Consider the following 16,491-nt stretch of genomic DNA (forward strand, 5'->3'; position numbering starts at 1 on the left):
CAGACTACTGCAGGGACAGCAGAGACAGCATACACTGACTGAAGGCTTGTTTCTATAGATAGAGGCAGTACTCATCTTGCCTAAATAGGTTTCTAAAGCAGCAGCTTTAGCCCTAGAAAGTGGTATCTTATGCCTTATTTCATGTGATATGCTAAGCTGTATCAAAGACTCTGGTACATAATGCCTTACTACAAGAAAAGGAAAGTTGAGTAGAAGAGCAACATCTGGTCTGGCACTATCTTATTGCCTCATGGCTTGAGCTGTGGCTGAGCAGTGACAGCATAGAAAAGTTAGCTTTCTGCAGTAGTTGCATTCAAAGCAGCAGTAAACATTGAAGCTGACAGTCTGGTTACAGCAGAGAAACAAGTCACTCGCACAGGCTTTGGTTTAATTGTGTAGTTACAATTTATTGCATCCTATATCCTTAAGAATGACAGCTAAATTTTCCACTTACCAGGCTCAAATTCATAAGTGTAGAGGCTTTATAACTGCCATCGCATTTGAGAATGTGCAAAAACTGATCCAGTGCCTCCCATACTACAGTATAAACTATGTTTGCTTTAGACACATGTACTTTGTAAACCAGTTGATGCCCAACTACTCATTTTCATTAAAAAATAACCTGTACTGTGTGGTCCAGGGCTAGGAACAGGAAATTCACTTCTGTGTTTGCAGAACAGATGTTAAGTTCCAATTAAAATTGTGACAGCTTGAGTTGAGATAGGTATCCCAAATAGACTAGCATTCCAAGTAAAAACTGAAGTGTTATTTTCCCGAACTTGGTTTTTGAACCATCTCCCCCCACCCAAAATGTAACTTCATGAAAGACTTCAGTCTGATTGCAGATCAATCCACAAAAAGCTCACCGTGGAGTTCATAGCTGGAGCAGGAAAACAAAGATTTGCTTTTGACAGTGAGAAGTGTGTTACAGCTGCCTTTTAAAGGCTGAGGGTCTTGAGTGTTTCTGCATTTCAGTCACAGTCAAAGGAAGATCAAAGTTCTGGCTTTGCCTAGACAGCTGATGCTCAGTCCTGCAACATGTGAACACTGCCAGTTGTCAGTTATACTACAGCCATCTTCATCTGAAAGTCATTTTTCCCAGGATACCAGAAAAAAAAAATATATTGAAGTTCTCCTTGCTCCCCTCCACTCATGCCTGTGTCCTTCATAGGTCATGTAGTGTCACAGATTTGTGCTGATACTCCATGCAGTTTAATTTAAACCAGCCACTTACTCCTCTGCACTTGTATAAAGGGCCTCAATCTGCTTCTGGAAGAGTTTAACAAGTTCTGCTCGCTTTGCCTTCAGTGTTGGTGTCAAGAGTCCGTTTTCTACAGAGAACATCTCTGTGTGGATGTACAGGTCCTTAACCTATTAAAAGAAAATATTTTAGCAACTTCACTTGCACAATTACTTAGAGGATAAACAACAGTTCTTCTCACCTTCCTTGAACTCAGTGCAACAACTCAGCCTCAGGAGTTTCAGTAACTAAACTGGGTAGGCTGGAACTACAGTACAGCTCCTGCAGCCTTTGGCTAATCTCCACTCCATCTCCCAGCAATTACTACTGTTGCCCTCTATAATCATCTGCCTCTTGACCAGAAGTCAGGCAGCCAGTCAGTGTTCCACTGCCTACTTTAATCAGTTGTCTGGGGCAGCTGTCGTAGGTATCATCCTGACACAGTCAGTAACAGGAATGAAGACTTCCCAGCCATTGTATTAGCAATACAAGTGCTTGTGACAAGCAGGATGTGGGAGTACTCACTTGTTCAAAGGATTTAAGGCCAGCCTCTTTCCCCAGTCTGACCATATCTTCTAAGATAGCTTTCTTCACTGCCTAGAAGAAATGGAGCAGGAGCAGAGTGGGTAAAGCTGCCATTCTGTAACTGCAATTCAAGACCATACTGATTGCCCAGTCAGTGAAAACTGAGGTTGGCAAGAATATATATACGTGTTTCAACATTCAAGATTTATCATGTTAAGGCCACTGTGAGTTCACATCTTCTCATTAGAAAAGCAGCAGTGATAGCCCTTGAAATATCAAGAGACACCTATACTTGATTCCAGTTTTTAGTGCAAGTCTGCTTGCATGACTCACCCAGTATGGAGCCAGTTTAATTTACAAAAAGGAGGGTAGAATGAAGTCAAAGCAATGCAAGAGTGAACTTCAGAATTAAATTCTATCTATAAGCCATTAGAAACTTTCAGCTACTCACTGGATTTTTGCAGAGATCTTCATAGGAACCTTTTATTCCCAGTTTTGCTGCAAATTCTGGAAGCGTCTCAGGATCAGGAACCACTATACCTATTAGAAAAGACTGAAAACAGGTGGAAGCAGTCATGTCGAGACCAGGAAAAGGCATCTGAAATCATGTGTACTTGTTTGTGGACAGTGTCTCTATGACAAACCACATCTACATCCTCATCCATTTCAAGAGTTTGGAAGGTAGCTACACAGACTTTCAAGTCACTTATCAGACAGCAGTAAATGTACTAATGTAGTTTGTTATGTGTGCTGAATACTTCAACAATTACTTTTGGCTGGTTTACAGGTTGAAGAATGGCCTCTCTAGCATAGGTGACATGTCTGTGGCAAAGGAGTGGAGAAACACTCCTCCTGTGAAGAAGGGCTGAGAGGGTTGGAGTTGTTCGGCCTGGAGAAGAGAAGGCTGCAGGGAGACCTTATTGCAGTCTTTCAGTATTTGAAGGGGGCTTATAAGAAAGATGGGGACAAACTCTTTCACAGGGCCTGTTGCAACAGGGCAAGGGGTAATGGTTTGTACATACATCTGTATATACCCATACAACTAAAAGAGTGGAGATTTAGCCTAAATATAAGGAAGAAATTCTTTACTGTGACGGTGATGAAACACTGGAACAGGTTGTCCAGAGTAAGTGCCCCAGAGTGGATGCCCCATCCCTGGAAACATTCAATGTCAGGCTGGACAGAGCTCTGAGCAGTCTGGTCTAATTGAAGGTGTTCCTGCCCATTGCAGGGGGTTTGGACTAGATGACCTTTAAAGGTCCCTTCTAACTGAAACCGTTCTATGATTCTAAACTCTCCAGAGCTGACCTGACATACTAAGCATTTATAAGTATGTAATTAGCCTTTACCCAGCTTGCAACTTGATGCCAAGCTCTTGTTTTCTTTGGTGTCAATTGGGAAGGCTATATGTCTAGAAGGACAGCCCTATAACTGTGGCACTCTGGGAAACAGATCTTGTTCAAGGACTCTTGTGTGTGCATACATTTGTGCCCCGATCTTCTAGATTTCGAGGGAAGAATCTCACAGGTTCCTCACTCCTAACGTCACTTACCCTCAGGCTTTCCCCATGTACAAAGACCTGGGCTACAGCAGCACTTCTGACATAGACATTTTCAATCTTCTCTGGAGCAATGTATTCTCCTTGTGCGAGTTTAAATATATTCTTCTTCCTATCTATGATCTTCAGTGTCCCATTCTAGAAGTTAAAGGAGACCATTAGTCTCAAGTCTGTCTTGCTTTTGTAAGATAATAGGTTTGGGTTTGTTGCATGAAAGGCACATGCTAGTCTGGAACTCGTCTTTCTCTCTACAGAGAGAAAGGGTACTTTGTCTAATTTCTCCAGTTAGCTCAGGACATGATTAGACAACTTCATTCTTCTCTGACAGAAACCAAGGCACCTTGTTGTTCTTCACTGTGGAAGTGACATAGTCTTAGTTACCGGCCTAGCAGGTGTTGAGATCTTGTAATCTAATTGGTCTTTGGAGCTTTGCCTGGAGTTACTTTGTGAATGATAATAAAATATTGTGTAAGGCTTTTATCTTAGAATTCATTTCTCCAGTTTTTCACATTACTGTAAACTAGTCAGGAATTCACATCCAAGGGATGGCTTGTATTAAATGATTACTCACTGGCAACCATTTCCCTATGTCACCAGTGTGGAGCCATCCATCTTTATCAATTGCTTCTGCTGTCTTCTCAGGGTCTTGCAGATAGCCTTTGAACACATTAGGTCCTTTAATGCAGACCTACAGCAAGCACAGAACATTGTTAGTCAACAGGTCTTACATTCTAGTATTTCCTGACACGTACAGGAGATGGCACCTACCTCGCCTTCATTGTTAGAAGAAAAGTAGTTCATTTCTTCCACATCATCAAGTTTTACAATATTACAAACCAGAGGGGCTCCAACATGGCCTAAGAAAAAGACCCAAACAAAAAGACAGTTATGTTTTGGGGATTCTGCTAGCAGTTGGCCCTATTTGATCTAAAGCTACAAAGGCTAGGTATTTAAGTAGTATGGGAGAACTCAAGTGCCCCCTACATATGAAAGGCCTCAGTTAATGATAGCTACTTAATGACACCTTGTTCACTGCTTTAGCAAGAACCAGTACTGTTTAAAGGAGTCTGACACCAAATGCCCAAGAAAGTTATTATAATGCCATTTTCAGACAGGTAATGCAGGATAAATAGCAGCTAAGTCTCAATGCTTAGAACCATTTATTGGTGTAATCAACCACACCAACCACGCAGCACTCTTCACTCTACCAAATTCCCTCACGGACCCTGGTATTCACTTGCATTTCATCCTCATTATACTCTGTATGCAGTTATTGTGTTCCCGAAGATAGTGACTAGAGCTTAAATTTAGAATACCCAATATTAAAAACATCCTTGCTAAGAAGAAAGCTAAATCTTCAAGATCAGGTGTTCCTTCAGGAAAATAGTCAAGTATCATGTCTAACATTTTAGTCATAATTCTTTTAGTAAAACAAGTTATTTGGGGGCTAAAGCTTAAAGCCATTTGGGAAGTCCTTGTCCAGTTTGCCCAGCTCTGTACAGACAATCTTTTCCTGTACAATGAGACAGGGTCTAAGCTGACCTATGTCACTTAGGCATAGTATGGCATGAGAGATCCTCATCTACTTGAGTCCTCACTAAAGGACTCACCTACTTGAGTCAAGAATTATTAAGCACACAAGTGACTGTTGTTACCAAGACTCACTCTGAGGTTAGGTACCCAGGATTTAACTTTCATTGAATAAAAGGCAATAGAGCACCCACTTCCTGTTGACAGCTGTAGGAGAGTTTCCAAGTCTCAGCTACCATACCTGCTGTCCAGTCTCCAGGCATTGTGAAAGTGCATCCAGCTGAGCATTCAGTCTGGCCATAAGCTTCAAAAATCTGTGTGAGAAAGGAAGAATATTCTTTGAACCTCAAGCCATTGGTGCAAAAGAGCTCAGTTTCAACTATGCCTGTGTTCAAGTCTTCTTAGGAAGGAAGCCAAGACTTATTGGTCTAACCAGACGTTCTCCAAGTTTACCTATCCAAACCTTGCTTTGGTCACCTAATTCTCTGAACAGGACAACTGTGTTCTCAAATGTACTATATTAGGAGCTCATTGAGCTCATCAAGCAGCCTGTAAATACTGAAGACTGACAACAATCTCCTCAGAACAAGCTGGGCGGGACCACAGCTGTATTGTTGATCACATATTTGGGCATAATCAAACATAATCAAAAACTCATCTTACCTGACAGCCTAATACTGCTCTAAGAAATGTCAGGACAGAGGGAGATATAGGAGCTGCGCCTGTTACCATTATACGTACTCTTCCACCCATGGTTTCCTACAAGTGAAATAGAAGCCATCAGATCCTCCAGTTCTATATGGCTCACCTGGTAATAACACCTGGAATACCTTACCTGAACGTTTTTGAAGATTAGCTTATCCCATATGCTGTCATTTCGAACTATGCCCTGTTTAATTTCAGCCATCTTCATAGTCACAGCAAAGTTTAACAGGCAGCGTTTCACTGGGCTCTTTGCTCCACTTTGTATCTGGAAGGAAAAGTGTTGGTGACTCTTGGGTTTAACTCACATCTGTACCTCCAGTTCTTGTTTTATTAGGAGGCACTGTATCTTACTTTGATATTCTTGGGTCTGTCTTCACTACTGCCATGGTCTGGGATACAAACACAGGGACAGTACTAATTTGTGTTACTGATGACATATTCAGCTCATAGCTTTGAGAGACAGAGATCCTTCTAGGTTTGAACTCACTTCATTTGCATTCCAAAAGTAAATGGACTTCTCATCCTTGAACAGCAACATGTTTAGTCTAGTCATGTCTGGGTACGCTGTTCTTATACTCCAGATCACAGGACTCTCACCATCTCCTCAGAAAGGCTTTTAAAGAATTCATCCTGCTAAGGAGTAATTGACTAATGGTGACATTATGATGCATTCAATATTCATTTAAACTGGTATGCTTGCTTTGTATATGAACATGAAGATAATTTAGCTAAAATTGCTCACTTACTTTGTCATATATTCTATTGAGCAGTCTTGGTACAACTGGAAATAGTGTTGGCTTCAAGGTTTTCATGTCATCTGTCAGGAACTTGATGTCCCCTTGGAAGAAGCCCACTTTTGCTCCACAGCTGTAGACCACAGTCTGAAAAGTAACAAAACTAGTCAAGGGTAACTCCTAGCTTCATGAGCCATAATTATTGTCTATGGGAAGTAGCATGATTTTCAGTGCCCAGTGGGAGGAAAGTTCTGGTGTAAACAGGTTTTGAGGAAATACAGGCTACTGTACCTTTTACTATACATCTTTACATACCTGTACAACTCTCTCAAACATGTGAGCCAAGGGAAGGTAGGATATGGCAATATCTGAACTTGTACACTCAACTGTGTTCTAGAGGGGAAAGAAAGAGAAGTAGTTTAGCACTTCCTGTGCCTGCTTGAGTTACTGTTAAGTAGAAGCCAGTAAAGTTTGGATCAATTTGAGTACTTTCAAATAGACACTTCAATACCTGAAGCAACTCAGATCATCCATCACCCTCTTCAACATTTGCAGCTGTAACTCCGCCGTACTAGATGAACATAGTTTTGTTTTGGCAAGACTTGTAATAGAGTAGTTTAATACTCTTGGCATATAGGACTGACTCATTCTAGAGTAACCTCTGTATGGAAGTTCTTGTTCAAGGTTAAACCAAGTTTCTTGCTATACTATTGTCCCACTGATACATGGACATTCAGGAAAACATGAGTTTGCTTTGAGTGAGTAGTTTGCAGAAATGCCCAGATTAAAGCTAGTTTCATGACTAAGTGACACAGCCTAAAGGTCACCATTAGCAATAGCTTACCTCTGTGCATCTAAGGAAGGCAGCAGCATTTGAAACAACATTTTCATGTGTCAGCATGGCTCCTTTAGGGTTACCTTTGGAGAGATCAAGCAAAGGTCAGCTGTGGCTCTGACTGCTTATGCTGTCAGTTTCCCACACCTTGTTTGGCTCAGTTTGAGCTGTGTTAGCATTAGGTTCAGTCATAGGATGCCTTAAGAGACCACGAATATGCCCCATCTTGAGCACTTCCAGCTAGGGATATTATATAAAGGAAAGATCCACTGAACCAGCAGAGTAATTAGGAGTAGCATAAAGAATGCTGCAACAAGATATTTCTCTAGCCCCGGTGGGTCAGAATACATACACAGTTAAACAGTCAATCTCTAACATAAAGACTGTATTTTTCATAGGGTAAGACAACATACATTTGGTTATTTTCCCCAGCTCTAAGAAGCTGTCTTAGTATACTTGGCTTGTGGCAGCAATGTCCCAGGTAAAACTGAAGTAGTTGCTTGACACTGTTCTCGTTTACTGTCTTTCCTTCTATGTTGTTATCATTTCCTTTTGTGTGTGTGTGTGTGCTGAAAAACTATTTTCTTCCTCACAGGGAGATTGTTGTGGTGGGGAAGCATCACTATATATATTTATACTCTCCTACCTGTGGTTCCACTGGTAAAACACACAACGCAAAGATCTTCAGGCTTAGGAGGCTAGAGGGAAAAAAACACAGAAAGTTAGAGTAAGGATTATATTTATTATTTGTGTATCATATTTAAATTATCACATTTACATGCACTTCCTAAAGTGGGATGAACCAGGAATCCCACTTATAAACAGCAAGACAGATACAAAACAAAGTAAATCCTGACAGTCTCCTCTACTAGGAGCAAGGCAAAAGGTCTTTTCAGCGACTACGTTTGCCAGTTCGTAACTGTTCCACAGAGATACTTACCACTGGTTCTCTGATGTTGTTTCTTCCGAGCTCCTGTGTTAGAGAGAAAACACAGTTTAACAATTGCAGCAGAAAGAGGTGTGCAACAGCAATCAGTGAATAGGTAATTGCATTTCACATGCAACACTTGTTTTTACTTTGCCTCCTGATACTATGTCTCAGAGAAAGCTGTTGGTCTTCCTGAATTTAAACACACACAACTTGGGAAAGCTCTCTCTTGGGGTTGTGGAAAGCATGAACTTGAATGGTAGAAAGCAGCCATTAAAGAATTAAGGAAGTCCTCGGTGGAGAGATTTCATTTTATTTAATGGAGGCCACATCTTACTCTTTGCATTTGTGCATCACATCTGGAAGATTAAGCCTAGTATTGAGATGTCAAAGCAGACAGTAATTTGCACTTAGAGTTCAGTTAGACTCAACTGTCAGCTTAAAAACCTGATAAATCCTGTTACAACTACACCATGAATTAAGCTAACAGAGTCTTCAGTTTCATGCATACTGACTGCCCACAACACATGGACACAACTTCAGCCAATGGTTTGAACTTTCCAAGTTCATTTGGCTAAATATATGAAGTTCCAAGATGACTGCTCATCAAGATCTCAGGTACGTGTGTGACAACTGGATAATGCTTACATCAAAGTTGCCAGAGAAGGTCCAGATGTCTAGCTGGCAAGGTATTCCTCTGTAAGATCAAGCAGAAGCCTTTAGTCACCTACCTCGACCTCCTGCAGTGCTAGAATTTCAACTCCCACTTTAGCTCCTCTGTCCTTGAGCTCTTTATCAAAGAGATCCATGAGAATAACAGTCTTCAGACATGGAGTCTTTTCTTGCTCACAGTTCTCAAGCAAGACCTGTGCCTTCTCAGGCTTGTCACAGATCACTATGCTTATGTCAGCTACAGAAAAGAAATCACATTTCAGAAGTCTGTTTAGAAGACATAAGGCATGACAGCTCAGTGGAATGTAGATTTAGAACATAGCATTGTTTCTAAAGCCATTTGCATTTGTTCATATGGATTCTGTGGCTGGCTTGCAGTGGTAAGAACATTCCTCCTACCATGGACACTTGATTGGTCAAACTTGAGATTTTGGTTATACAAAGCAAGGACAGATGCTGAGGAACTGAAGACAAATATCTCCAGTCACAGTCAAGAGAAGGATTTAAACTCCTGATATTGTCATAAAGGTTCAAAATTGACCTCAGTGATTGTTCAGGTTTAGACATCTTTAAATCTAAATAAATTCAGACCTGCTTGAAAGAAGTAGCTAAAATTCTTGAGTTTATGCCTCACCTTCCCTACCTGTAGAAGAGTTTCATGCGACTATGAAAGCATTTCCCATAAAGTCAGCTGAGGAAGTGGGTTTGCCTGAACATGTCAGTTCCCCGTTAGCCTAGTAAATAACAGCTCTGTAGTCTCAAGGCAAGACCTGTTTACAAGGTTCACCAGCACAACTGTTGAATCAATTTTTCTTGGAAATCCTGCTTATGGGTTAGATCCCAGATCATTGTGACAGCAGTGGATGTTTCCCCTCTTCCCTCCCTTCCCCAATCTGCCCTAACTGGAAGAAGAAATTTTGAAGATTTATTCAAGCTTCCTCACCAGTTTCTTCCATGAGGGCATGCTAGTTGTTGCTTCTATAGAACAACAGGCCCTTAACCAGATAGATTAAAAAGATTTAGGCATATCTTTACCTTTCCCTCCTCCACTCTTTACACCCTACAACTTTAAATCAGAGACACACATCTAGTCAATTTGCATGCAAGCCTGTCTGCATTGTCTGATTGGCAGCGTGGGAGTTCAGGATTGCAAAACCTCAAATAGCAAATAGTTGAGCACTCTGATTGCAGGATGAACCACAGGATCTAGCAGGTCTTCAGTGAACTTGTAGTCAGTACGTTATGAGACATACAAAACCAACTGACTTCTTCTAGGCATTGACCATGCCCCCTGCAAAGCAGCTTCATTTAGAGAAATCTATAAAAGTATGTGCAGTAAGGTTAAAGCTACTCTGACTTTTGCATCTAATTCCCTTGAACTTCAGCCTTCTCAAAACAAAGATTCTTAGAGGAGTTGTTATGAAATAGTGGGAGTCAATATTTACCTTTCTTAACAATATATACAATGGCCTCTGGCCCCAGAGTGTCATAGAGTGGAACAGCAACCATTGAGTAAGTGTAGCAGGCATACTCTGAAATGATCCACTGAAGAGAGAAAACAGTACAGCTGAGGAAAACTAGCAGCTCAAGACAGGATTATCTGCAGATTTCCTACAGCTTGACTAGCCCATGCACATGTTAGTAGTGGGGGTTGTGTAAGAAGCATGTGTACGTGAGATTAAGAGTAGTGAGGGTTCAAGATGATTGTATTATGTGTCTGGCACGGTATATGCTTAGTCAATAATAAAGTAACTGGGAAAGAAAAGTCAGCTGTAGTTGTTCCTCATGTGGCCTCAAACTATTTAAATACAGACCCTCCCCTCTCCTCAAGCTGTTAGAATATTCTAGGAAAGAATATTCAGTTTGTCTCTTACCTCTGGCCTATTCTGAGCAAAAATGCCAATAAACTGGTTTGGTTGTGGTTTGCATCCTTTCTGCAGAAGCCCTGATCCCAGGTGTTGAGCTCTGTCCAAAACCTGTAAGATAAGTTTTCCCACACTTTAGTGGTACAACACAGGATCCCATGTGAAGTCATCTGTTGTGTACAATACTCACCTGTTTGTATGTCAGCCACTGATAAGGTTGCTTGGGTTTTCTGTAGCCTAAACAGTTGCCATTTCCTAATGGAGGAGTTCAGAAAAGCAATTGTAAAGCTCAGTACTGAAGTTGTACAGCACTTCAATGCAACACGAAGTGGGAAATATTTTCAGTCAGACATCCAGCTAACTACACAGACCGTGGAAATGCACAGTGTCCATAGTTAACCGTTCTGCCCAAGCCAACATCATAGGACTGCTTGGCCTATCCTTAAAGGCAATGGTTCCAAGATTTGGTGGTATTTTCCCATTTCACAATGCACATGAGATGGAAATAAGTGATAGCTTGCAAGTTATTTCAATGCATGGGACCCCTGAAGTCACATGTGCACAAATTCATACCTGTTGTAAACAGGCAGTAATTTAACACTAAAAAACCACATCATGAGACAAAGCAGAGGTGTCTCCCTGCAGCTGCCTCTGATGCTTAGCATCTTCTGCCTCTTCACTGGACTCTACCGTCTTAAGCTTATGATGTTTATTCCTGCCCAGTCTGTCAACTAAGACTGATTCTAACTCAGCGTGCATGTGTGGGGAATATGATCACTTGTCACTCTACTCCACTAAAGGCTAGGAAAGCTTTTGCTGTCCTTAATTATTACTACAGACAAGAAACAAGGCAAAAGAACTTGGAATAATTTTATTTACCTGTGATAGGCAAATACTAACTAGCAGATGCAAAGCTTACCAGAAGCATGCAGTCCTCTCTGGAAAACTTCATACAAGGTTTTACTATCTTCATAGTAATAAGAAAGGAGGTTATTGTCTGTCAAGAGTGCACCTCTTCTGGCTCCTCCCTATTAAAAGAGCATAGTTATGAAACAGTGCAGAACAGGTGCAGTACCATTTGTTCCTTAGCCATTCTCCCAGCAATTCCCTTTGAAGCATTTCAATAGCTTTGTTTTGTTTAAGGAAGTCTCATTTTCCTTCCTGATTTTGATCTGCTCAGTCATATGCAAAGGAATTTTCTAAATGGCCTAGATTAAACTTCCACTGCAAGTTCATAGAGAGACCTTGACTAAGATTGAGTGCTACTACTTGCCTCGTTACATGAAGCCTAGCACTAGCCTCAAAGCCAATGCAAAGGATTTAAAATACAGAAGAAAGTCAGTGACAGCCAAGGCCATCTAGTAAAAAGCCCACCTAATCCTATTGGCAAGAGCAGCTGCTTCCCACTCTTAGTGTCTTAAGACTTCCCTTCTCCCCACCATACTCTTGAGTTGTGTACCTGGGAGAGAAGGCTGTGTATACCGATTTCCACTGATACCCAGAGTCCAAACGGATCAGTATTTAGATTAAGCTCAAAATAATGTATACCCACAAGTAGAGTATTACCTCAATTCCTATTGACTGCTTGTTCAAGTCAACAGGAGGCAAAACAGGTTTTGGCCTGCTTATCACCCACAGGAAGACGCCGGCTCCAAATACAATAAGACTAATCAATGCTGGTGTTGGGAGCGGTGAGAACAAGACTTGAAGTATCCAGATCATTGTGCTGGATCAGAGGAGCCAGAGTTGAACCTGAAACAAACAGGAAGTTTAGTAGACGTGAGCTAGGGGCACTCACTACCCATGAGCTATGGTTACTTCAGCAGTTTGTTAAACAATACTACAAATTATTTCAGCAGTTTGCTCCTAAAGAGTCCTGGTACAATAATGAAGCATGCTTATGCAATACTTTAAGCCTCTTAATGAGATCACAAGTCACCTGTCCCCATTAATCTTAATCCATGCTGCATCCACCTTCACAAAAAGCTGAAGTCTGATGAAGTCAGACAAGGAACAGATGTCATTCATTGTATTCAAGAGGAAAAAGCTATCTGGGGAAAAAAGCAGTATATAATTTCCCAAATTAATTATGACCAAAAAATGCCTACAGTTCAGTGATGCAAGCAGCAGAAGTAAGAAAATGTTCTCCAATGGGAGGGAGTATTGCTAAAATATCGGAAATTGCCGAGTTAAGTGTTTGTTACACATACAAATCTGCAAGACAAGAAGTACCTCTGTGATCAGCTGCTCTTCCCGGAAAGCAGGATTTATGCTGGACAAGTATTTCAGATAGTGAAAATACATTCAGCATGAGATACAGCAAAAGTCAAAACTGTTAAGGTTACTAGGAAGTTGTGACCTAGAAGTCAATGTGCACAATGGAAAACTAGCTGGGAAACAGAACCAGTTCTGCTGCTTGCATCCTCCAGAGTATCTTCCTTCAAGGACGGGGAAGCAAAACCCAAGAATGCAGGATTTCTTAGAAGAGACAGAGACATCTACCTCAGTCCTCCCTTAGAAACAAGTACTGCAATATCTAAAGTGTTCTGTTATGTTTAAGACTGAACAGCCAAGAAAATCTAACATAAGTGACAGCTTTTTGTCTGAATCAACTCAGGTTTCACCAGCTTCTCTTCACTAGTATCTGAATAGCTGTATGCAGGACATGACACATCACATTTTGGAAAATGAATAACCACACCCTTCCTAATTCCTTCACACAGAGTCAAGGGAACCCAGTCAGTACATAGTATGTCAGCTAGCAACTAACTAAATCCCTGTCCAAGAAAATCAGGCATTCTGGAGCAATGGGCTCCAGTTACCCTTTAGCTATAATTCCAAGGAAGTTGAAGGAATTTTCCAAAATTAACAAATTCAGCCAGGTCCCTAAGTCAGAATTTGGGTCTCTGAGCCCAGACTGACCAGCATTAGATCACCCATATCTGATTTATGGTTTGCAGTTTCCAGTGGTTGTATTAAATCAGCAGTCCTCACTTGTTCTCTGCTGAGAGAAGGCATGCTTTGCCTGCTCAGCATCTGTATAAGAAAGGGTATCTCAGATTTGTCATCAAGTCCAAGCTGCCAAAACCATGCCACCTACATATCTGAAAAGCACCAACTCCCTAGAGCTGGAACTTTTCTACTCTAAGCCTTAGTTACAATGTGCACTCCAAACTCCTGACCTGGGTTTCACATATCGAAAGTCACAAAATCCTGCTACAGCAATAAAGGCAGGAAAGGCCCCAGCATTCTGCATTGCCTGGCAGTTCCAATCACCAGGCATATCAAACCTAGGAAGCACAAACCTGCTCTTTCTACAGCACAGAAATTGCCCATCTCCACACCCTTCCTTTGGGCCTTAATCAACTAAGCCTAGATTAAAAAATCCACTAAAACCAGGTCTGCTGATTAAGTTTATATTCAGGGCAAAGGCACTTAACAGTATAAGCTATAGCACTGCTTTGTTTGGAAGACTGAAGATTACTAATGAAGTAATTTGGCAATCAGCTGTTCCTTGTGGCTTACTCATTTGGCCTTGTAACCTGTTACTTGAAGCAGTTAGCAAACAGCTTTCTGTAGATGCTTAAACGGTGTTGGGTTTATGGTGCGAGTCAGCCACTTCTTCTTTGGTTAACAGGAACAAGTCACTTTTTTTTATAGCATGAGGACTGAGGCAGCTTAGCAGAGGCATCTTCACTCTCCAGCATGAACAGAAGTTGGATATCTAAACTTTGTTTAACTCAGAGGCCAGTACTAGATCCAAATGACTGAGCAAATCACATTTGCACCATCTGTATGTTGGAAACTTAGCTTGTTAAAAACTGTCAAAACTAGAACTTGGCACATCTATTCTCACACCTTTTCAGAGGGATACCAGAGTACTCATGTTCAACTTGCCTGAATTGTCATAGAATGGTTCAAGTTGGAAGAGACCTTAGAGCTCATCCATTTCCAACCCCTCTGCCAGGGGCAGGAACACCTTCTGCTGGACCAGGTTGCCCAAAGCTTAGGCTGTTTTCCAGTGTTTTTCTTTCCCCACATAGGCCAAAAGGAGTTTGCACTCGACTCTCCCTAGGCATGACATTTTTCAAACAGTAGTAAGAGAATAGAGCTATATGGAGGCAACAGAAGAGACCACATGCCTGTACACATTCACCTCTTTTAATGGCTGAAGTGTGCTCTCATGTGCTCATTTTAATAGTGATTTTAAGATCATTTCCTAGAAACCAGGAAGGATTGGTTGGCTTTAGAGTATCACACTGGAGGAATAAACAGAACTGAGGATCATGTCTATAGCACCAACTCCTCTCCTATAACTTATTAACACTGCCTAATCAGACTAATCAGCACAGTTGTCTGAAATAGCTACTGTATGTTACATGGCCTTATTTGACAAAATTAACAGAGGTCACTTGTCTGACCTTTTTGGGGTAAGGATCAGAGAACCCACTAATCCCAAATGCTCCATGCAGCAGTAGATAAGTCACTGAAAATCTTTGCATTAGGGTATTTTCATCTCCTTACTGACTCACATGCAAGGCGGTTTGTACCAAGACAACTAGGAAGACAGAGCTTCAGGCTCTGAAAGGAAATGGTGCTTGGAGCAGAGAACTCAGTCCAGAGAGAACACCTGATCAAGTTGTGAATAGCCTGAAGACAATTAAATGCAGCAAAGCTTTTGCCTTCAGGTTCTAAACTGATTCCACAAGTCAATGTTTTCTCTTTCTCTCCATGTGAAAGAGTAGCCTAATGCCAGTGTAATCTAACCAGCATCCCTATAGCTCATCAAGGATGGGTTTCTGTTATAAGCCAAACAGATTTTTAATTTAAAGAAAGACCTGTTGATGATTTTACCTCTAAAGCCTCAGAAATATCATATGCTCATTTGTTTCTAGGGGTTTCTTTTTGTTTGCTTTGGATTGTTTTGATAACTGTCTTCATTAGCCTGCTTACAGACTATATAGGAGAGTCAAAACCCAACATCCTTTAAAGCTACAGAAGTCAGTGTTGTGTCAGAAGAGAAGCACAAATGCCTAGATCTTGTTTGCAATACACACACAAAAAAGCTTTTTATGTCTGGTAGGCTATTTTCAATTCCTCCACTTTATTAATAATGTTTTGCTTTTACTTTCCAACCATATTTCCTCAGATGGGCTTTAGTCATTCCTATCAAAGTACATGGGGTGTGTTATTCAAGATGTGACAGGAGACTGGCCAGCAAATTTGTCTCAATTCCCAGTAGTAGGCTATTTTCAATTCCTCCACTTTATTAATAATGTTTTGCTTTTACTTTCCAACCATATTTCCTCAGATGGGCTTTAGTCATTCCTATCAAAGTACACAGGGTGTGTTATTCAAGATGTGACAAGAGACTGGCCAGCAAATTTGTCTCAATTCCCAGTATTAGGACAGTTGTTTCCTACGCCAAGCGCTTCTACTGCAACTTGTCAAATCCAAGTCACTGCTAATTAATCATCTCTGGTGTCCTCCAAAAGCTACTCAAAGCACAAGAGCCAGCACAGAAGATAAGAGTGTCTATCCATGGGAAGAGAACAGCTCTACCCTAGATCTGTCCTATGGAGCAACTACAACCAGAGCTTAACACACAAATCCAAATGTCTTATGCATGCATAATACCTGATCTATATCAGCTGGCTGAAAACTCAACTCAGTGCAGCATGAGACAAAGCTAGGGCATTTTTGACAGACACCAGCTTGGTGGTTTGAGGACCAGCTGCTTTCTTAAGCATGCAGGGATGAAGTGCTTGAAACCCCCAAGTTCTAAAGGGCTCATCTCCCAGTGACCAGAAAGATTTAAAATGCACAGGGTGTCTCAAACTCCTGTAGGCCTCTTGTGCAATACAATGCTACACAGTTAAAGTACACTTAGGTTGTCTGC

General features: G+C 41.2%; 1 protein-coding gene across 1 annotated transcript; it reads right to left on the reverse strand.

Annotated features, from left to right (window-relative positions):
- Positions 1 to 955: 955 nt before the first annotated feature.
- On the reverse strand, positions 956 to 12,343 carry ACSL5 (acyl-CoA synthetase long-chain family member 5). The gene is made up of 20 exons (XM_010022699.1): positions 12,159 to 12,343; positions 11,512 to 11,620; positions 10,783 to 10,847; positions 10,602 to 10,703; positions 10,173 to 10,272; positions 8,787 to 8,965; positions 8,068 to 8,100; positions 7,774 to 7,825; positions 7,137 to 7,210; positions 6,608 to 6,685; positions 6,305 to 6,439; positions 5,689 to 5,823; positions 5,517 to 5,612; positions 5,095 to 5,167; positions 4,092 to 4,180; positions 3,895 to 4,011; positions 3,318 to 3,461; positions 2,217 to 2,318; positions 1,766 to 1,837; positions 956 to 1,371 (listed from the first exon to the last, which is right to left on the reverse strand). The coding sequence occupies exons 1-20, from the start codon at positions 12,312 to 12,314 to the stop codon at positions 1,231 to 1,233; spliced, it is 2,052 nt and encodes a 683-aa protein (XP_010021001.1). The 5' UTR covers positions 12,315 to 12,343; the 3' UTR covers positions 956 to 1,230.
- Between the last annotated feature and the right edge of the window lie 4,148 nt (positions 12,344 to 16,491).

Source organism: Nestor notabilis, unplaced genomic scaffold, assembly GCF_000696875.1.
Source record: "Nestor notabilis isolate BGI_N333 unplaced genomic scaffold, ASM69687v1 scaffold9849, whole genome shotgun sequence".
NCBI lineage: Eukaryota > Metazoa > Chordata > Aves > Psittaciformes > Psittacidae > Nestor > Nestor notabilis.

Excerpts from the sequence above, each read along its gene's own strand:
- ACSL5 (XM_010022699.1), bottom strand. The coding sequence starts at position 12,314 with ATGATCTGGATACTTCAAGTCTTGTTCTCACCGCTCCCAACACCAGCA. Across the intron at positions 11,621-12,158 it reads AGCAGTCAATAGGAATTGAG|GGAGGAGCCAGAAGAGGTGC; the intron begins GTAATACTCTAC and ends CTCTTTTAATAG. Across the intron at positions 4,012-4,091 it reads CTTCTAACAATGAAGGCGAG|GTCTGCATTAAAGGACCTAA; the intron begins GTAGGTGCCATC and ends TGCTTGCTGTAG.